This window comes from Panthera uncia, chromosome X (assembly GCF_023721935.1).
Source record: "Panthera uncia isolate 11264 chromosome X, Puncia_PCG_1.0, whole genome shotgun sequence".
NCBI lineage: Eukaryota > Metazoa > Chordata > Mammalia > Carnivora > Felidae > Panthera > Panthera uncia.
In genome coordinates this window covers 31,940,349-31,963,300 of record NC_064817.1, presented here as the reverse complement: position 1 = coordinate 31,963,300, position 22,952 = coordinate 31,940,349, and the positions used below count along the sequence as shown (strand labels likewise).

General features: G+C 40.5%; 1 protein-coding gene across 2 annotated transcripts in view; it reads right to left on the bottom strand.

Annotated features, from left to right (window-relative positions):
• Positions 1-22,952, bottom strand: part of SYTL5 (synaptotagmin like 5) — a 107,975-nt gene that overhangs the window by 7,867 nt on the left and 77,156 nt on the right. Inside the window, exons 9-13 of one of the 2 annotated variants that reach the window (XM_049643685.1) lie at positions 17,592-17,684; positions 16,902-16,967; positions 13,615-13,793; positions 11,724-11,823; positions 8,911-9,072 (exon numbers count right to left, since the gene is read on the bottom strand). In XM_049643685.1, coding sequence (XP_049499642.1) covers positions 8,911-9,072; positions 11,724-11,823; positions 13,615-13,793; positions 16,902-16,967; positions 17,592-17,684 — 600 coding nt within the window. The remainder of the gene's footprint in view (positions 1-8,910; positions 9,073-11,723; positions 11,824-13,614; positions 13,794-16,901; positions 16,968-17,591; positions 17,685-22,952) is intronic. The other variant, XM_049643686.1, reaches the window with a different exon arrangement.

The following is a 22,952-nucleotide window of genomic DNA, read 5'->3' as shown; positions in this document are numbered from 1 at the left end:
CACACACACACACACACACACACACACACACACACACACACACACACGAGAACTGAGGAAATCTGAAGAAGATGGGTGGATTGTATCAATGCCATTACCCTGGTTGTGGCATTGCATCATAGCCTTGCAAGATGATATCACTGGGGGAAACTAGGTAAAGAGTACATGAGATCTGCCTGTATTATTTCTTATAACTGAATGTGGATCTACAATCATCTCAAAACCAAAAGTTTCAATTCAAAAATTCAATGTGAACATATACCAAGAGCCTTTGTTCTGTAAGGCTCCTACTTGCCATGGAGTCAACAGAACTATGACTTTTCATAAGTGGGGTAAGAAAAGTCATATACTTTCTTAGGCTTTTCCTTCAGGTACCTGACTCCTGAGCACTGAGTCAAGGGCTGAGAACTGCTGTCTTCTGAGAGGGTAGACCAAAAGAATTCAGAAACCCCAAAACTCACAGTGAAGCCAGAGGCTGTTCAAGCTTCAGCAAAGACAGAGACCATTACCAGGAAAAGGAATCCTTCCCTGACTTTCCTCTTGGTCGTGGTAAAACTTATTAGTAAGGGTGGGAAAAATCATTTGAAGTATTTTATTCAATCTTCTTACTAGGGGTAAACATGAGATTGGATGGTGAAATAGACTATCCATCTAATTTTTAACTGTTGTAAGTCACGTGCCTTGTAAAAGGAATTTTGACAGTTTTAGTAAATTTTACTTAATGAGAATGTCACAAATGGAAAGTTCTAATGGACATTATAGCAGATTAAAGACGTCATAACTTTTTGATACTACAGCCAATGAGAGGTGGGGTATTTATCCTCTCTCTTTGGATGAGTGGACCTTGTGATTGCTTTGAATAGTAGACCATGACAAAAGTGACAATGTGCCAGTTTCTGGGCCCCAACCCTAAGATTAACAGCTTCTACTTCCCCTCTTAGAATGGATATTCTTGGGGTGCTCCTTCGAGAAGCCATGATGTTGAGGCCCAAGCTACATGGAGGAGCCACATGTAGGTGCTCTGGTTGGCAGGCCTAGCTGAATTCCCAGCTGGCAGCTAACATTAAGTGTGAGACAGCCAACTTGAACAACCAGCAGAGTCAAGCCTTCATATGACTTCAGAGCCTCAATCTACCATCTAGCTGCAACCACATGAGAGACCTTAAATGAGAACCACCTAGCTGAGCCCAGTCACCCCCAGAATCATGCGCAATAAATTGTTTTAAACCACTAAGGTTTAGGGGCACCTGGGTGGCTCAGTTGGTTGATTTCAGCTCAACTCTTGATTTCAGCTCAACTCATGATCTCACGGTTTGTGGGTTCAAGCCCCATGTCAGGCCCAGCACATAGCCTGCTTGGGATTTCTCTCTCCCTCTTTTTCTGACTCTCTCCTGCTCACATGTCCTCTCTCTCTCTCTCTCTCTCTCTCTCTCTCTCTCTCTGTCTCTCAAAATAAACATTAAACCACTAAGGTTTAGGGTAGTCTCTATACAACAGTTAACCAATGCAGGCTCTATTTGCTTTTGGCTGAAAGTTTTGGATAGGAAAATATGTTGTTAGGAAAAAGTGATATGTGTGGGTATCACATACTAATATATAGTATATTAGTAGAGGCTAAAACATGCATTATTGGGATTTATTAATGTTCCATTAGTATTTAGCTTAAAATATACTGGTGACTTTTTGTAAATACAGTCTTCAAATCTTTTTTTAAATGTTTTATTTATTTTTGAGAGAAAGACAGACAGACAGACAGACTGTGAGTGGGGAAGGACCAGAGAGAGAGGGAGACACAGAATCTGAAGCAGGCTCCAGGCTCTGAGCTGTCAGCACAAAGCCCGACGCGGGGCTCGAACCCACAAACTGTGAGATCATGACCTGAGCCAAAGTCAATCGCTTAATAGACTGAGCCACCCAGGTGCCCCCAGTCTTGAAATCTTATGAGAGTAGAAAATAGTACAGATAAAGTCCTGTAGCATTATAAACACATACCAAAGAAATTCAGTGGAGTGAGTTCTCTTGTAGCCTGCATGTATCTAATGTCTTTGGGATATGTGCTTGCTTTGGCAGCACATATACTAATGTCTTGGGATATTTTTGGCATTCTTGCTCAGAAATTCCAAGGCAATGTCATCTTCTGACATACCAACATCTTACATTATTAAACCACCTTCTGCTCAGAAAAATGGTATAATTCAACGCATTCAATTCTACCAACACATATGGAACACCTTCTTGTAGTAATGCTTTTAAGGCATTTTGCTGAGTGCTGTAGGGACACATAAGACACAGACCTTGCTTTCTATGAGTTTTCACTCTATCCAGGAGACATATATTCAACAGAAGCTCTACTAATCTGCCCTTATTTAACTGATTCATCAGATTAATGTTCTCCATTCCCAATGAAGAGCAGATCCTCTATACAAAGACCATGCATGCCTACTTCTATCAGCTGAACTGTGCTCATCAAAAGCTAGGTGAATTAGTCTCCCAGGCTCTTTATGCCAGGCATGTTTGTGGTTCTAATTATATAAGTTAATACCAATAAACTAAAGAGAAGAAAAAGACAACTACTACTATAAAAATTAAGCTGAATATTTTTAATTTTTAAAAAACATTTATTTATTTTTGAGAGAGACAGAGTATGAACAGGGGAGAGGCAGAGAGACAGGGAGACACAAAATCTGAAGCAGGCTCCAGGCTCTGAGCTGGCAGCACAGAGCCCGATGTGGGGCTCAAACTCACAGACTGCGAGATCATGACTTGAGCTGAAGTCGGACGCTTAACCGACTGAGCCGCCCAGGCGCCCCAAAATTAAGCCGAATACTTCTGAAGACCTAAGTATTTGAAAATAAATTTGTTATTGGGTTATGTTTGGGCTCAAAGCTGTAAAAGATTAGAAAACAATCATGAGGGGCACTGGGTGGCTCAATAGGTTGAGCGTTGGACTCTTGATTTTGGTTGGAGTCATGATCCCAGGGTCATTAGAACAAGCCCCACATCAAGCTCCATGCTGAGCGTGGAGCCTGCTTGGGATTTTCTTTTTCTTTTTCTTTCTCTTTCTCTCTCCCTCTCTCTCTCTCTCTCTCTCTCCCCCCCCCCCCCCACCCCTCTACCCCTCTCCTGCTCATGAATGCTTTCTCTCTCTCTAAAATAAATAAAATGAAAAAATAAACTGAAAAAAATAATCATGAATATTTAGAAAGCTTTTATGTTTGGTTTACTTTGAAAGCATTCTTAGGTTCTTATTGCACTTTAGAAAAGCTCAAACTAGAAATTACTGATTATAATGCATTAAGGTCAGAATTTATGCCAGGAAGATATGGAAGAATTCTAATCACTGAAACTATACTCAAACAAAATGAATTATTACTATATTAGAAGACTTTAAAATAAATGCACATTTAAGTTAAAATAAATGATTAAGAAATGCACTGGGGGTGCATGTTTGTAGGTATGTAATTTCTGTGGTTTTATTAACTGACCTACTATTTCAAACTCAGGTCAAAGGATGACAGTTGCTCTGATACAGATGCAAAGAAACTACTGTGGGAAGAGAATAATCTAGATTGGGATAAAGAGGTGGCCTTTGCTTGGTGCTTAAAGGAGAGGAGATATGATGACTGATAAATACAGGATGGGAAGAAGGTCAGTCTGGGTTAAGAAAGAAGTATGAGCAAGATACTCACGAGCAAAATATAGTGGGGACTGTATAAAATGTGTTTAAGAACTGGTAGGAAGTCAGGTGTGATTAGAGGTGTGTGTGAAGGGAGGTTGTGGCAAGGAGGATGGAAACAAGGTGTCTACTCTGGGTTGCCTGGAAGACTTTAAGACACAACTTTATCTTAGAGTGTTTTATTAGGAAAGGGAGTGGAGAAGTGGGACCACAAAATGAAGACAGACTTAAGAAGGCTGTGATATCAGGCAAAGTTTTATATGGTGAGCAACTTGCTCAGTTCCACAGGAGAGCTTTGGAGACAAGACAGATCACATGTCAGAGCTGTCTCAACCAGAGACAAGGGAATCAGAGTGTTTATTATGTATGTTCCTTCACCCATCACTTACTGATCAAGGGCTCTGCCCTCAACCTCCAGGAAACTTACTCAGGCTGCTCTGGCTTTCCACTCCCACAGACCAAGACCACATCAGCAGCTTAAGGGCTGGCTCCTCCCCTACAAAGACTGGCAGGTGTTGGCTTATGTGAATGAAAGCCATGGGGAACCACATATGCATGAATGTGGGGGTACAGGTAGAGCACTGGCATCCTCCTCTGTTACAGAAGGCTGGGCCATATCAAGGGGCCACTAAGTACCAGGGTGATGGGTTAGGATTTATTCAAACCATATCCATAAGCAGTTGGGAACCAGTGAAGGCAGCGGACCAAGCAGAGGTGTGGCGTCATCAGGTAACACTTGTTATCGTCTGCGTTTTGAAAAGAGAGAGAGATCCACATTCCATCAGAGTTGAAAGCGGAGTTTCTAGTACATTTATAGGTGTAAGGTGGTGGTAATAAATTATGGACAAGTGTCTGCCCAAACTGCCAAATACAGAGAGAGCCTTTTAGCTAGGTAATAATTTCACAGGAACTTACATTTACTCTCTGCCTGAAGGCAGAACAGAGAAGATTTCCTTGGAAAACACTTGAGCTTGCTGTGGGTTTTCAAAGCTCCTTGTTTTTATAATAGCACCTTCTGGGAAGACATGAAAGGCAATTCATACTGACAAACACTTCTTGTCTAACTACCTAACATGCCTTTCAGAAAGATAATGAGTTACAGCTAATAAACAAGCTCATGTCATGCAGCGAAATAGAAGTTATACTGTGAAACTACTTTGCGGTACGCGTGACATCTTGAGCTCTTTCTCTGTCTGCACCAGCCTCCTCACCGGCTTAGTGCTGTAAGACCTAGCAAAGACAAAGGCAGGTGGCAAGGGACTTTCACTAACACAGAGTCAATAAGAAATAAGGCACTCTGTCCTTCCAGTATTCCCACTGCAAAAGGATGTCAGTATTTCCAAATGCTTTAAAGGACTATTAATTCTGATCCTCTATCCCTAAAGAAATTGGTTCTCTGCAGCTTACACTTTACCTCCTCAGCTGGATAATCTACAAGAAAACATCAAGACTCTGGGCTGCTCATCCTGTAGGTACAGCTGATGAAGTGACTACTGCCTTGAAGTGTCTGAGACAGGAGACTGAAAATGAAGTGACAGCTCTCATAGCTGTCACTACAGAGCCCATACAGCTCCTCCTGAGGACGGGCCACTAAGGGACAGGAGGCAGTGTACAGAGTTATGGTGCACCTGCCCTCCCCATTTCTGGAAGGCATGGCACCTAAGCGAGGCCGAATCTGCGGGCTTTCCTCTATGCGTGTCAGAGACACTTATATGTATCCATAGGTGTCATCTATTTCTTTGCAGAGAAAGATGATCTGGATTAGAGACGTGAACTATATTGAGTTCCCCAGAAGCTGACTCTGAAGTGAGCATTCTTATGCACGTGACTTATTAAGAATTGCTCCCAGAGTGCCGATTCGATGAGGCACATGCACCCCAATGTTTATAGCAGCACTGTGAACAAAGGCCTAACTATGGAAAGAGCCCAAACGTCCATCGACTGATAAATGGATAAAGAAGATGGGGTGTGTGTGTGTGTGTGTGTGTGTATATATATGTGTGTGTGTGTGTATGTGTGTGTGTGTGTATGTGTGTGTGTGTGTGTACACACACACACACACACATACACACACACACACTGGAATATTACTCGGTGATCAAAAAGAATGAAATCTTGCCATTTGCAAGAACATGGATGGAACTAGAACGTATTATGCTAAGCAAAATAAGTCAGTCAGAGAAAGACAAATATCATATGATTTCACTCATATGTGGAATTTAAGATACAAAACAGATGCACATAAGGGAAGGGAAGCAAAAATAAGATAAAAAACAGAGAGGGAGACAAACATAAGAGACTCTTAAATACAGAGGACAAACTGAGGGTTGCTGGCGGGGTGTTGGGCGGGGAGAAGGCTAAAGGGGTGAGGGGCATTAAGGAAGGCACTTGTTGGGATGAATACTAGGGGCTATATGCAAGTGCTGAATCACTAAATTCTATTCCTGAAATTATTAGTACACTCTATGTTAACTTGGATTTAAATTTAAAAAATAAAAAATAAAAATAAAGCACTCAACAAAAGAATTGCTCCCAGGATAGACCAGCCAAGGGGCGATGGGAAAAAGGTCAGGGAAGGAGAGGAAGCCAGGTAAGGGCATAGCCTGATCTGGCAGCAAAGCTGTAGAGTCTAAGTAATGCCTTGGGGCACCACTCCTTTTGCGCCCCCCCCCCCCCCACCCCGCCGCTCTCAGGGAATTAACTGTGCTTTCAGACTCCCTCATCTATTAGTTATTGGTAAAGGGTTGCCTTGTGGCAGGGCGTATGTAAGCTCCTAGGAGCTTCTGGCTCTCTGCTCACGTGAGAAAAAGCTACAGTAGCCTGAGGAGAGGCTTCTAAACAGAGACTCAGGTGAAAGCTGTTGGAGACAAAACTCGTAACAGTCATGGTGAAAGGAATCCAAGGCGACCTGGTAGAGGACCGAGGAGTCAGAGCTCCTTTCTCTGGAAAGACATTAAATGAAATCAGAACTTTTGAGCAGGCTCAGAGAACTACTTCTCCCTTACGATAGAAAGTGAAATCACTCGGTGGTAATGTGAAGGTGATTGCCATGGAAAGTGGTTGGTCCCTGAGCACAGAGGATGCCTGGGAGAGCTCAGATAGCGCCCCAGTGCACATCCTTCAACCATTTCCAGGCAACTGTCTGGAAGCCTCCAAGTTGTTTTCCAAATACCCCCTCTGTGTTTTAATGTTAAATTTATGACAGACAATTTTATGTATTGAAATGAATGTTACTTGTCCTTCACCTGTGTCCTGCATCGCATAATGTCTCGAACATCTTCTAACTTAAGAGTCTATGGTGCTCACCCATTATGCACAAAAGGAAGAAAGTGACAGGAGACTGTTAAATCAGATTAAGTGCTATCCTTTATTGTAGGGCTTGTCATTCAATTCCAAGAGACTTAGTGTTGTAATGACCAAATATTTCCCCTAGTTCATGTCAGGGGAATGCTAATTCTACTGTGGACTTATTTCTTGTTAATATTGCACTTCCTATTTTTATCATATTTATGTGAGTCATGGGCTTGCAGTTATTTTAAGGACTTTTATTATATTTTATTATCACTTTACCCCAGCCCAAATATACTTCCCGAAGATTTTCCATGAATTATTCACACCAAGCTTAAGGTCTACAATTATAAAACTCCACCAGAAAGCTGTATGTAACTTCTGAGCCTCAATCTCCACACATAACACGGAAATAATGACACTTATCTCACAATGTTTGTTGTACCTTTAGCTGTGAACAGTGCTGCTATTGATGATGATCAATGCATGTTTTGCTGTCTAGCATCCACTCACCCACCATTCCTTTAGATTTCCTTTGGGGCAATACCACCTTCAGGACCAGAGTAGGTTCTGATCGTCTTAAGTCAGCTGATGTACCCCACCTCCCCGGCCGGCCACAGCAATTAGCTTAGGATGGGCAACTGATGTAATTAGAATGAGAACCAGGCCCAGGGCACTGGTTGGACTGCTGGAGGAGTAGGAAATCTTTCTTCTCCTGGACAGTGTGGTGCAAGCATGAGAGGCTTCCAGGTGTTGTAGTGGCCAAGAGAAGCATACTGGAACCAGTGAGGGAAGCCAACTGCATGAGGTCTAAAGATGAAGCCGACAGACAGAAGAGAGACCAAGAGTGTCCAGGGCCTTGATAAGATTTGAGCATCTGGATCAAGCCATGCTTGATAATCACTGGCCAATAATTTCCTTTTATTTTTTGAGCAGTATGAGCTGGGGTTTCTGTCACTTGCAACATAGGGACTATAATGTAACATAAATACTACCTAGCATTGACTGAGAGCTTAAAATGTGCCTGACGCAGTACTGTGAGCATCATATAGAGTGCTTCTTCAAGCCTCAGAACATCCCAGTAAGATATATCCAATTATTGTATCACAAATGAGAACACCAAAGCCTGGGAAGTTAAATAATTTGCCTAAGGTCACACAGACAGTCACGAAGCCAGGACTGAACCCAGAAAGTCTGATTTGAGTCTACTATCTTTACCATCATGTTCTTTTTGCCTCTCTGTATATAAAGAACAATCTTTGGTTACATAAATGTGACCTTTTTTTTTAAATCTCACTTTTGACTTAAAAAATTACTGTAGAGAGACTCCGTTGCATAGAGTGAATCCAAGGTACTGCTGGTCTAGTTCAGAACATGCTATATTGCACTTAATTTCTAGAATCAGCTTTAAGATGGCTTTTCCGAATACAACTCAAGACCTAGGTTATGAATCTCAAAAGTGGGAATGTAGAAAACCAGAAACTTTAGCTACTGGTTACTTCCTTATGTGAGCCAAGGCAAGATCACTCCTGCTTCGGTCTGTCTGAATAGTGGAGACTCAGGAATAGAGAGAATGCTTTGATACCGATTGGCTCTATGGATCTGTTTTTGCTTATGTGAAATTGAGTACTTTCTATTATGATAGGATCACATAATGCATTCCTTTTGTTTATCCATGGAGACCTGCAAATGATGAATACATTTTTAGCAAGTCAAATTAATAATATACATGACTATGTGACTTGCATTATACAGTCTGTATTAAAGGAGGAGTTCCAAGGAACAGATTTACGTTTATTATATTATTCCAAAATTAGCTGCACTAATCTGTTCAGATTATCACTTGAATATTAGAAGTCTTCAGATTCTTTAGGCCTATGACATCAATTTTGTTCATAACTTGTCTCACTGCAAAACTGTTTAATTAATCTGGAAGCATTTCCTACCTTGGGCTGAAGCACAAACCACTCATCACTTGGATTTTCAAAATTCCATGAGTCAAAAGGAATCTCCACCTCCCCAAGGAAGCTGTTACGTCCAAATCGATCATAATGCCAGACTGAGAGCTGCAGAGTTCTTGTTTCCAGCTGGGTATGGCTGATGGTGTACTGCAAATGAGATTCACAACATCACACTCCACATGGAGGGCTCTGCCCAATTCTACAACGGGCTGAAATGTATTTCCACCATCTTTCGGATATGCATTATGAACCTTATAATATGAACAACATTATATATAATGCATACACAATATGCATTATAACATTATAATATGAACAACAAACACAAAAACTTTATTTTTCTTTGTTTACGCTACAACTGGGGTTCTGTTCCATAAACTGATTTTGTGTTAGACCTCGCGCTGAAAGATATTTCAGCAAATCATTGAGGACAAAGTCAGTAAACTTCAAATATATTAATAAGTGATGAAGTTTGTCTCCTTTCCAGTTTTACTTGGGTTTCATCTGCTAATCATTTTTCCAACATCTACTCTGTAAGCTTAAGGTTTGATATATCAACTCTCCAACTTTTTTTTTAATGTTTATTTATTTTTGAGAGAGAGAGAGAGAGAGAGAGAGAGAGAGAGTGAGAGAGCACACTAGCAGGGGAGGGGCAGAGATGGAGAGGGAGACACAGAATCCGAAGTAGGCTCCAGGCTCTGAGCTGTCAGCATAGAGCCAGACAAGGGACTCAAACTCATGAACCGTGACATCATGACCTGAGCCGAAGTCAGACACTCGACCAATGGAGCCACTCAGGTGCCCTCCAACTTCTTTTATTTTATTCATAATGAGAACCCCCAAATCCAGAAAAATGTTGTCAGTGAGTGTGGGGAATAAGCTTAGGAATTCCCTGAGCTTGCACTGATGGGTTAAGGAGGCATAAAGAATTAGAAAGTCATAGGATGAACACACCCAAGTTTGGGTAAACAAGATTAGGTAAACAGGGCAAAGGCCCCCAGTATAGGACAAAGATATAGGAATAGAAAGGCCTCAGGACGAAAGCATGAAAACTGAGGTAAACAAGATTAGGAATTCAGGGTGGAAACGCCCCTCAACTTAATACAACAGCAGAAAGCTGCTTTCACAGGAAGGAAGGACCAAAATAGGTAAACAGGTAAACAGGACTTTAGACCCCAGCAGGGCAAAGTTGCCAAGAGTGGAGCTAATTAGCAAAAGAAAGGTGCCTTGTTGGCCCTGAGGTAGCATGCTCGGTCTTTCTTGCACCCTAGGCCAGTTTAAGTAAACAGGTGGGGCCTCATGTATGCTATAAACAACCTTATGCCCAGCACCAGAATTTTGTTTTGTATTGACCCAAACCCCTAACACCACATATCTTCAAAACCCCCTTGCCCCCATGCCCATGAGTTAATGTTCACAGTTTCATTGTCTCTTTGTGCACACCCATCAGGCTTATAAGCCTTCCTTTTTTTTTATTTTCAATTTTATTTTATTTTTTTAATTTACATCCAAATTAGTTAGCATATAAGCCTTCTGATCCTAATAAAAACGGAGCAAGGACCCTTACTCTGGGCACTTTTCTCCTCTGGGACATTAGCCTCTCTCACATTTCAATCCTGCATCTGCTCTCTTGCTGGACAAGAGAGAACGACAGACCCAGAGTCTACAATAAGTGAGAAACTTGCAAACACCAAACTCCATAAAGGGTAGCATAAGTGCAGGAATAAAGAGACAAATATGTAGACTGAGCAGAAAGAAAATATTGCTGGGGTAGCTTTTCTTTTTCCAGCAGAACATTATCCACTGACTCATGCCTACACACCCTCAAATCTCCTGCTTGCAACTACCACCTGAGACACACTTCAGACCTCTTCTTGATCTTGGATTTACATCCTTACCTGTCCTTACTTTTCCTGACATGATTAACCTTGGCTTCCTGCTTCCTGAATTTGCCAGGTCACTCTATCTATTCTGCTTGGGCTCAGTTTTGCTATCCCATTATGGCCACTGGATTCACCCCCTGCCTATATTCATTCGTTCCCATTTTGATCTATCTTCATATTGGCTCCTGCTTCTAAACGTGACCCCACTGATGGATGTTCTCATTCACCAATTTCCCGCTATGGTGGACTCTGACTCCATCACTCTGGGCACAAGGTCGATAAATTTCCCTGCAACTAGCAATAACTTCTACATTCCAGTCTCCTCAGATCGTTCTTACCAGGCTAGATTGGCCCAGGGTGAGAGAAGGGGTTGTCACATAGAAGCCCATGGGGAAAAGTCATGTCTCTAGGATTGGAGACTAGCCAAATCCAACCTTGCATCTCCACTGTTCATTACCCACAAGCCTAAATTTAGCCAAATTCTGAAAGCTCACAAGAAACAGTACATATTCATGCTGTGCTAGCAGAACAATGAGTGTGTACAAAGTGACTTCCTGAGTTAGTGTCAAAATTGTGACAAACTCCTCTTAAGGGGAACTAGGAAAAAAAATAGCTTTCCCAAGTGTGAAATGTCTTTTAGACAAGATGCACCAGCTCAAATGTAATTTCACTGGATCATATTTACTTAAGGTGTAACTTTAGCAGCAGCAGAGAAATAAGCAGAGTAAGAGCGATTTACAGTTGTTCTCTTCCAAGAACTGTCAGGAAAGCCAAGGGTATTACACTAATTTATTCACATTCTACTTTTCTAAAAGATATTTACGCCTGGACATGCAAATCCTCCAAAGTTACTTTTAAACCCAATGAGGGTGTGAACAGTATCACCCGAGTTAATACGAGAGCGCACGTACTTACCTTTAATGTCTCGTTGAATTCTGGATTGGTGCCTGTTCTGATCTTGGTCTTGCGTTTGTTGTTTCTGGACTTGTCAGGAAGAAGGTACGACTTGACATAACTGTAAACGATAACACATGAAAGTAATTATTGGGAAACTTTTACTTTGCAAGAAATAGGGGCTTCAGCGAATAAAAGAGGTGAAAGGAATAGGCCAGCACACATGAGAAACAAAAGAGAATATAGTCTGCACAGCAGGACACCTTAAAATATAACTCTGGACCTTCAATAAGAGACAAGTAGTATAGTGATAAATAGTGTGGGCTCTGGAGTCGATCCAACTAGGTCTGAATCACTCCATGCCTCACTGGTTTTGGTAAACTCAAGAAATTACTTAACCTCTCTATGCCTCAGTTTCTTCATCTGTAAAACTGGGATAGTAACAGTAACTTATAGCATTCTAAGAATTAAATTGGCTGATACGTACGGGGAGCTGACATATTATACTACTCAATAAATGTCATCTATTTATAGGATCAATGGTCTCAGAAAATACCACAGGGTTGTAGTCTTCTCCATTCAGATGTCAGGACTTCAGATGAGTGGAATCAATGGTGATGGGTAAATGAAGGAAAATGACGGAAAAGAACAAATAGGAAATAATAACCTGATGTCACAATAACAATTCTACCCAACACCTTGTGTTGAGCTATCCCAGGAGTCTCTTGGAGCGGGGGCATCCAAGTCAAGGCAGACTTAGAAATGTACAAGACTGCAATGTACAAGAGGGTGAGGCACATCTACCAGAGCTCTAAATGACCTGTTTCCATGCTACTCTAAATGACTATATTGGTCCTGAAGCCCGCTGATAGTTAGCTGAGGAAGTAGGTAGACCAAACTATTCTCTGATCTTAAGACACTTGGAAACAGCTTCTTTGAGTTCTGTATTGAACCTAGGTCACCTATTATGAAGGAAAGGGGTGACATAACACAGCAGGCCTCATTTTGCTGTCCTGAGAAACGCTTGCTTACAAGGTTAGCGGTTGGCTGGCATCTGGAAACTTGGATTCCGGGAGGATTCTCATCACTCCCAGAACAGATAAAGGGGCTCACTGTGACTAAACTATGTGTAAAAATAATATGGCTTATGCAGAACACCTGCTCTCCTTCTGGGACACTGGAATTTTGGTATGTGACCAGCTGAGTCTCTAAATGAGCTCCTCTGGTGGACAACATTGTACATATGCTGCCATAACTTGTTGCTGGGAAAATTAAGCACATCCTGTGTAACTCCAGTGGGAAAGGACACTTGGAGGTTTAAGCCTGGATTCTTTAGAACTTCACCACATATGCCTTTTTTCTTTGCTGATTATCACTACATGTGGAGTTCCGGGAGTCCTCCTAGTAAACCAGCAAACCTGGCAGTGATCTTGGGAAGCACTGACACATCTTTCATCTAGTTCCCTTCCAATGTGTCATGGTCCCCATCTGCCTCCCAGCTGATACCTGGAATCCTGAGAGCCTCAAAATTGTCCTTTTGAGTCGTTCAAGTGGGTTAACAGCTTGGTGATTTTCTCTGGAGGTTCTCCCAGAACAGGACACTCACACATCCTGGGGTGTGCCCATGTGTCAGCCAGCCTGTATCTCAAACGGCTGCCTCTGCGTAAACTACAAATGTGCCAGTCCTGAATCACAGTGACTAACAGCTTTTTAAAAACTCAGATAATCACGGACAAAATCATTATATGTACACCTAAGAGAATATCTGGAAGTGTAGCACAGGAGAAAAGGGACAACCTCCTGAAAAGGCTCCGAATCAAGAGGAATGCTAAGAGTCTTCTGAAACAAAAACACACATACTGACAAAGGAAGCAGTGATTGAAAGAGTCTGAGGAATATGCTATATGCTTACGCATCTGTCCTCTGTTTCTTTTCATCTCCTATGGCCAGATTTCTGCAGTTCTTGACAAAAATGTAGAGCCCGCCAGTTTTGTAGCAGTAGCTGATGTGAAGAAGGATTTCACCACTGACCTTCACGTTGCCATAGTCTCCTGTTTCACTGTAAACACTCATCATGCTGTTAAGGCTGGTCTGGAATAAACGAGATGAAGACAGGTGTCCAGTGTTATTCTCATTGTCTCCTCACAGAAGCCACCCCCTTCATTCAATTACAATTCTTATTCGTTATATTGAGCAGGAAGGTGTAGGGTGAGAGAAGAAAGCAAAAATCACTTGTTTTGCTTGTTTCTCTGGTATTGTATAAAGTCCAAGCCTGGGAAGGGACAAGAAGATTTAAGGAGCATTAGTAAGGGAGGCAGGAAACTTGCTGAGAAGGGAAGCATTGCCTTTCTGGGTGGCAAATAGCCTTTGTTTATTCACTTCTAATGAATACAGGGTCACTGAGGCATTTCCAATCCCACATCCTCTCCCGATTCATGTAGCTTTCACCTTTCTCACTGGTAGACTCAAGGTCAGTTTACTTCAAGGTCTAGAATGCATCCATCAGGACAAAGAAAAGCTCATATATTCTGTGCTAGCAGGAGACACAAGGTTTCCTCTCTGACACCCCCAGAGAGCATCCCATCAGTCTCTGGGAAGCCGTAACGGCAGCTTTAACAAGGGCAGGCCAGAAGAACATCATATACCCTTGGCTGTTGTGAATTCCCTGAGCAGCTGTTGTGGTCACATGGGTAGTATGAGACCAGAACTTTGTAAACCTCTATAAAATAACAACCCACAAAATCGGAGAGTAAGCAAAAAAATTACACACCAACCAACAAATAAAATAAAATGTGAGAGAAAAACAGTCCAAATCTACCCGAATGAATAAATGGCAAGGGACATATTTAAATTAAATGTAACAAAAGTATCCTTGAGTGCCCAAACTGTATCTTAGCAACACAACTGTCGCAAGAGACCACTTGAAAGGCTTTCATGAGTGACCCAGTAGTTTCAAAAGCCCTGTCTGTGAACTAGTAGGAAGGATTATAGTGAGTACAAAGAGAGCCCAGGCTTCCCACTTTTCAGATATGCCTAACAAAAGTCATCATGTTCCTCTAGTTACTCAGAGTAGAGACCGATCAAAGAACAGGATGTGGGTGATGTGCCTAGCATCTCTTCTCAGCTGGAGTCTAGGGCTTAAGAATTCCATGATTACTTAAAAATGATAATTTCAAGAGAGCCAGTGAGTGATCTAATTTGTCTTTCCCAGTCCTAAAATGCAACAAATTTTTCATAATAACAGGTGGCTTTGAGCAGTGCTTTTCAAACTTTAATTGCACATAAATCACCTGGGGATCTCTGTCAAATGATGATTCGGGTCCAGTTAGTCCCCAGTGGGGTCTGAGAGTCTGCTTTTCTAACAAATGCCTAGGCCCACAGCTTCCAAAATGTGTATTGAGGCATCCCAGAGTACCGCAGCACATGCACAGGGGCAGTACAGGATATTTTAAAGTTTCAAGGGAAACACAGCGACATCTATCAGACATGGTGCAAACTGTTTACGGTAGTTCACGATGTCAACATTAAATCACAATTTATTCTTTTCAGGTAAGTCCTAACGGTGTGAAGCTGAGTTTTTGACAGTTGCCGTGAAGAAAAAAAAAAAAAGTGCTGCATAAAAATCAATGTGGAACAGGAAATAAAAGAGGTGCTGTTCAATCAGAGTCCAAGATTTGACAAGTTGTGAAGTGCCCAACAGGCAACCACATCCCATTAGTAAGGAATAAGAGCTATTTAAGAGTGGAATAAAAATATTTTTCTTTCAATGTATGTGTATTATTGTTCCACCTGTCTACTAAGTTGTTTGCATAGCAGTGCTTATTAAGTTTTTTAACGTAACTGATGTGGAAAACAAAGGCAAAAGAAATCTAGAAAAAATTAAATTTTCCGTTTCAGCCCATTGACAAGTCTGAGACAGGCAGGGTGACTTTCCTCCAGGAACTCAACTGCCTTGATGCTAATACTTTGCTAGAGGCAAAAGGCAACCTTAGCTTGACATCAGCCTGACCTCCAGGACCCTGTAAGTCTCTAACATAAAAATCCCTTTGGAAACTTCCTTTATCTCTACCCACCGCTCCCCCTCTCCCTGCAAGATACATGTTAGCAATCATCCTCCAAGCATACGGCCCCCTGGTATACATCTGAAGGGTCTCGTGACTAAGGTTTTACTAGACTATGTAAATACCCTTACCTTTCACAGCAGCTAGCCCCTCAAGGTCCCGGAAATCTTGCTTCCAAATTCCTTAGAGGCTTATACTATCCCTCACCCCCTCCCACTTTGAAAGTATATAACCAGTCCACTCCTCACACCCCCAGTGCAGCTCTTTCTGCCCACAGAAAGCTCTTCCTGCCTGTCCCTGTGCTTTCACAAAACCACCTTTTTCCACCAAAGACATCTCAAGAATTCTTTCTTGGCTGTTCACTCCCAGACCCCAACATTTCACATCACTAACTACTCGATACATGGGTTGGTCAGGTGTTATTTTTGGCTCAGGAGTAGGATCAAAGAATCACTAGGGGTTCTGTGAATGGACAGTGTGAGAGTCTCTGCCCTAGGGGATGCGATGTTGCTGGTGCATAGACTATGCTTTGACTTTCAAGGGCTTCGAGAATACGCCTCTACTCCCTGTTACAGAAGACAAAACTCTGGCCTCCAGAAATTACTGGCAGAGCCAAGGCAGGAAGCAAGATCTTCAGATTTTTAGTCTGAGGACCTCCCTACCATGCCTCCCCACTAAGTTGTGTCGACATCACATCCCTCAGTAGCCACATTTTCAAAAAGGTCCTCAGTAAGCAGGGGGACCCTATAGATAGAAGAAAATGTAAGAACCCACAAATGCTGGAGCTTGGGAGAAATTAAGGCAATTTTGCTCCTAACTAACCGGTATGCTCTTAACCAAGTTAATGTGATTTAAAATAGAGATGTTCATTTCAAAGAGGTTTCGTAAATGGTAAATCATTTTGAACCATGTGTCTTTTGACTGGCACTCAGGTTCTCATGTTTAATGATCTTTTCTTCCCTTGGACTACTTGGATTCTGATAATGTTGTTTACCCTTTAAAGAGAAACTCTGGTTAATTACACACAAGGCAGGAAAAGATAAATGCTGGAAAATGTGCCCACCTTATCAGATTTCCCGTACCATGAAATTTGTGAAGTATGGTTGGAAAGAAGGCCAAGGAAAGACTGAAAACTCACAGTGTCTGAGTCAGCATCAGGGACATTCAGGTAGGTCCACTTCCTGTCAGAGCCTGCTGGAGAACTCTTTAAGAAAGTCGCCCAAAGGTCAAAAGGAAAAAGGGTATTAGAGCAACAGACAGAAATCAGAGAAGCAAAAAAAAAAAAAAAAAAAAAAAAAAAGACCTACAGGCATATACACATAGATGGATATGAGGACACGGGGGCTCCTAAAGCCTACTTCTCAAGCAAAGCCTTGAACATGAAAGTAAGAAGGGACTTTATTCTACAGGCAGTGAAAAGCTATGGACAGCGTCTGAGTAGGAGAGAAACCCGACTGGGTATGCATTTGAGGAAAACGACTAGCAGCAGCATGGTGGACGGTTGGGAAATTGAGAGAACAGGGGCAGGGAAATAAATGTATGCAGAGAACTATGATAGTTTATAGGTTTGAGGTGATGAGAGCCTGAACCGGGGAGGGAAGATGTTTTAAAAACTGGGCGAGGACCATGGAAGGAGAGGGAAGGAAAAACCCATACAAAATTAGACCAAAAAGTTTTCTGTGGCCAAAAGGCAAGCAGGTGATTATAATGACGTTTAACTCACTATCACACATATTCCCAAGAACATTCCTATCTCCTTTGAAAAAAAGTACAGAGAATCAACAAGAGAAAGAAGCAACTTCCAGTCACAGGCTAGATAAATGCTTACGGTTGACAGGCCACTTGCTAGACTGTGGGTGTTTGCCGAAAACCGTGAGGACACTAAGTCATTAATGCCTTCCCCAGTCTCTTCCAAGGAGTCCTAAGGAAGGAGGAGAACATCAGTGCTTTAGTTTCTTTCTTTCCTAGAAAGAGTTTTCACTTCCAAAACCACTTTGTTTTTAAATACCTGGACTATTAGATACAAATATCTATAAATCACCTTATTCTGAGGTTTTTCTCTTTTGCTATCCATTCAACGTGAATTATTTCATCAGAGGATTGGGGTCTCCTTCCTACTGGTGCTTGTTTTATGAAAAGAACATGAAATTTAGAATCACACAAACCTGGGTGTTCAATTTCTACCTCCCTGATCTCTAAGCTTTGGGCAAGGTACTTAAATTATTTAACTAAAAAGAAAATGGGTTTATGCATGTGTGTATACTGTCAATATGGGGAAATAGATCTTAAAAACCTCTCCAACAGAATTAACTCTTTTAGACACTGGATTCTTGTCCAAAATTCCAGATTCTGCTTTTCTTCTCCTACATGATAAAGTGGTTTTTCCTTTGGTTAATCATGCAATGCATTTTTACAGTAAAAATTTGCAAGCAATATAGATAAATATAAATTAAACTCAGGACTCCCACTAATATCTTAATGATCAAGTTTCAATAGTTTTATGATATGTACACACACATGCCTACATACACAACCACACATAAATGGAATATATCATGCATACTTTTTTTTACATGAACACCTTTTTTGCTTCTCCTCTCCTCCGTCTCCTCTCACCCCAGGTTAAACTAATATTTTATATATTCTATTCCATATGTCCTTATTTATGTGAAAAATCATATAAAATTGTGCACACAGAAATCTGAGCAGTCATACATAAGAATTTCCTTTAACCATGTTGTTATAAATTGAGATATATCTATCTATATATCTATCTCTCTCTCTCTCTCTCTCTCTCACTCTCTCTCTCTCTCTCTATATATATATATATATAATTCTGTGCTTTAAACTAAAACAAATTCTAAAATATCACACATGGAGAAAAGTGCATCAAACATAATTGTACAGTATAATAATATTAAGTGATCGAGTAGAAGCCCCCTTTGTGCTCTGTCAATGTCACAGACCTCTTTCTCTCATCTTTGAAATAATATCTTAACTCTTATGGTAATCACATCCTTTTCTTTCTATTTTTGCTACCTAAGCATTCATTCCTAAACAATATATTGTTTTGCCTGTTTCTAAATTGTATGTAAATACAATTAAATGTAAGAGGCTCTTTTGGGTTTTGCCTCTTGTCTCGACATTATAGTCTTTTAAGAGTCATCCAAGTTGTTGCATAATGTTATCATTTGTTCATTTTTATTTATTAGTCAATGGTTTCATACCCCACACTTTATCCATTTTCTGTTGCTAAATGTTTGGGTTGTTTCCAGAGTTTTTTCTATCATTATCAAAGTTGCTATGAATATTCTTTTTCAGTTATTTTTTTTGAGAAAGAGAGAGACAAAGAACAAGGAAGTAAGTGCGTGCACACGAGTGGGGGAGAGGCAGAGGCCAAATCCCAAGCCCACTCTGTGTGCTGTCCCTGCAGAGCCCATCGCAGGGCTCCAACTCATGAACTCATTCATTGCCCACCCCGGTCTGCTCTGGCAATCACCAGTTTCTTCTCTGTACTTATAGGTCTAGTTCTGCTTTTTATTAGTTTATTCATTTGTTTTTTTTAACATTCCACATATAAGTGAAATCATATGGTATTTGTCTTTCTCGGACTTTTTCACATAGAATTCTGCCCTCTAGGTCCATCTGTGTGTGTGTGGATATATCTTTATCCACTCATCTATGGATGCTTAGGCTGCTTCAATATCTTGGATATTATGAATAATGCTACAATAAATGTAGGGGTGCGTATATCTTTTCAATTTACTTTTTTGTCTTATTTGGATAAGTACCCAGTAGTGGAATTACTGGATTATATGGAAATTCCCTTAATTTTTTTTAAATTTTTTTAATGTTTATTTATTTTTGAGACAGAGAGAGACAGAGCATGAATGGGGGAGGGTCAGAGAGAGAGGGAGACACAGAATCGGAAGCAGGCTCCAGGCTCTGAGCTGTCAGCACAGAGCCTGACGCGGGGCTCAAACTCACAGACTGTGAGATCATGACCTGAGCCAAAGTCGGACGCTTAACCAACTGAGCCACCCAGGCGCCCCATCCCTTGTTAATTTTTTGAGGACCTTCCATACTGTTTTTCACAGAGGCTACATCAATTTGCATTCCCACCAACAGTGCATGAAGGGTCCTTTTTCTCCACATCCTCATCAACACTTGTTATTTCTTGTCTTTTTGATTCTAACCATTCTGACAAGTGTAAAGTGACAGCTCATTGTGGTTTTAATTTGCATTTCTCTGATGATTAGTGATGCTAAGCATCTTTTCAAGTGTTTGCTGGAAATTTGTACCTTTTCTTTGGGAAAATGTTTATTAAGGCCCCTTGCTCACAGTTTAATTGGATTTGAGTTGTATAACATCCCTCTATATTTTGGACATTAACCCCTTAACGGATAAAACATTTGTACATATATTCTCTCATTCAGTAGGTTGCCCTTTTTTGTTGTTGACAGTTTCCTTCATGGGACAAAAGCTTGTTATTTCGGTGTAGTCCCAATAGTTTAATTTTGCTTTCATTTCCCTTGCCTGAAGAGACATATCTAGAAAAATATTTCTACAGCAGATATGAAAGAAATTACTTCCTATATTTTTTTGCTAGAACTTTTATGGTTTCAGGTCACACATTTAGGTCTTTAATCCATTTTGAGTTTGTTGTTGTGTGTGGTGTAAGAAGCTAGTCCAGTTTCATTGTTCTGCATGTTGCTGTCCAGTTTTCCCAGCACCATTTGTTGGAAAGACCGTCTTTTCCCCCACTGCATATTCTTGTCTCCTTTGCAATAGATTAATTGACCATCGAAGTGTGGGTTTATTTCTGAACTCTACATTCTGTTCCATTGACCTATGTGTCTCTTTATGTGCCAGTGCCATACTCCTTAGTACAGATTTGTAGTAGACCTTGAAATCTGGGATTGTGATACCTCCAGCTTTTTCTTTTTCAAGATTGCTTTGGCTATTCAGGGTCTTTTCTGGTTCCATACAAATTTTAGGATTATTTGTTCTAGTTCTGTGAAAAATGTTGTTGGTATTTTGGTAGGGATTGCATTAAATCCATAGATCGTTTTGGGTAGTATGAACACTTTAACAATATTGGATCTTCCACTCCATGAGCATGGAGTATCTTTCCATTTGCTTAAGTGCTCTTTCTTTCATCACTGTTTTATAGTTTTCAGACTATGAGTCTTTCACCTCCGTGATTAATTTTATTTCCAGGTATTTTATTATTTGTGGTGCAATTGTAAATGGGATCATTTTCTTAATTTCTCTTTCTGCTACTTCATTATTAGTGTATAGAAATGCAACAGATTTCTGTGTATTAATTTTGTATCCTATGACTTTACTGAATTCACTCATCAGTTCTAGTAGTTTTTTGGTGGAGTCTTAAGGGTTTTCTATATACAGTATCATGTCATATGCAAATACTGAGCATTTTACTTCTTCCTTATCAATTTGGATGCCTTTTGTTTCCTTATTGTTGTGGCTAGGACATGGAGCACTATGTTGCATAAAAGTGGTAAGAGTAGACATCTTTGCCTTGTTTCTGATCTTAGAGGAAAAACTCTCAGTTTACCACCATTGAGTATGATGTTTGCGCTCAGCTTTTTCATATATGGCCTTCATGTTAAGATATGTTCCCCCTAGTTTCCCTTTGTTCAGGGTTTTTATTATGAATGGATATTGTACTTTGTTAAATGCATCTGATAATCATATGGTTTTCCTTTGTCTTGTTAATGTGATGTATAATGTTAATTAATTTGTGAATAATGAACCACACTTGCATCCCTGGGATAAATCCCACTTGATTGTGAATGATTTTTTTAAGTTTACTTATTTATTTTTGAGAGCGAGCGAGAGCGAGCGAGCGAGAGAGAGCGAGAGAGAGCGAGCGAGCGAGCAGGGGAGGGGCAGAGAGAGGGGGAGAGATAGAATTCCAAGCAGGCTCTGTACTGTCAGCACAGAGCCCAATGTGAGGCTTGAACTCAGGAACTATGAGATCATGACCTGAGCCGAAACTAAGAGTCAGATATTTAACCAACTGAGTCACCCAGGCATCCCGTGGTGAATTATTTTTTAAATGTGCTGTTGGATTTGGTTTACTAATATTTTATGGAGGATTTTTGCATCTCTGTTCAGCAGAGATATTGGCCTATAGTTTTCTTTTTGTAGTGTCTTGATTTGGTTTTGTTATCAGTGTAATGCTGGCCTTGTAGAATTCATGTGAAAGTCTTCTTCCTCTTCTATGTTTTAGAAATTTTGAGAAAAATAGGTATTAATTCTTCTTCAAATATTTGGTAGAATTCACCTGTGAAGCCATCTGGTCCTGGACTTTTGTTTGTTGGGAGTTTTTCGATTACTGATTCAATTTCATTGTTACTAATTGGTCTGTTCAAATCTTCTATTTCTTCTTGATTCAGTTTTGGTGTTGAAGTCCTTTACCTTTTGTTCATCTGGGCAACTCTGTATCTCATTTTCAGTTCTGAATAACTTTGCTGAGTATTCTTGGTTGTAGGTTTTTTTTTTTTTTCCAGCACTTTGAATATACCATGCCATTCCCTTCTAGCCTGGAAAGTTTTGGATGAAAACTCAGCTGATAGACACATGGTGTTTCCCTTGTATGTAACTATTTTCTCTTGCTGCTTTTGACGGCACTTGTTGGGATGAGCATTGGGTATTATATGGCAACCAATTTGTCAATAAATTGTATTAAAAAATAAAATTCTCTATCATTATTTTTTTCCACTTTAATTATTATGTGTGTTGATGTGAACCTCCTTGGGTTGATTTTATTGTGGACTCCCTGTGCCTTTTTGACATGGATGTTTATTTCCTTACCCAGATTATGGAATCTTTCAGCTATTATTTCTTTAAATAAGTTTCTGCCTACTTTTCTCTCTCCTTTTCTTCTGGGATCCCTATAATGTAAATATTATTATGCTTAATGATGTCACTGAATTCCCATAAGCTATTCTAATTTTGTATTATTCTTTTTTCTCATTGCTGTTCAGCTTGTTTGCCTCCCACTACCCTGTCTTCCAGATCATCTATTTGTTCTTCTTCATATTCTAATCTGCCATTGACTCCCTCTAGTATATTTTTAATTTCAATTATGGAGTTTTCTAGGATCAGGAGTAGTTTCATAATGTTGGAATTAGCTGTTCTTTAAAGGTTGAACACAAGTAAG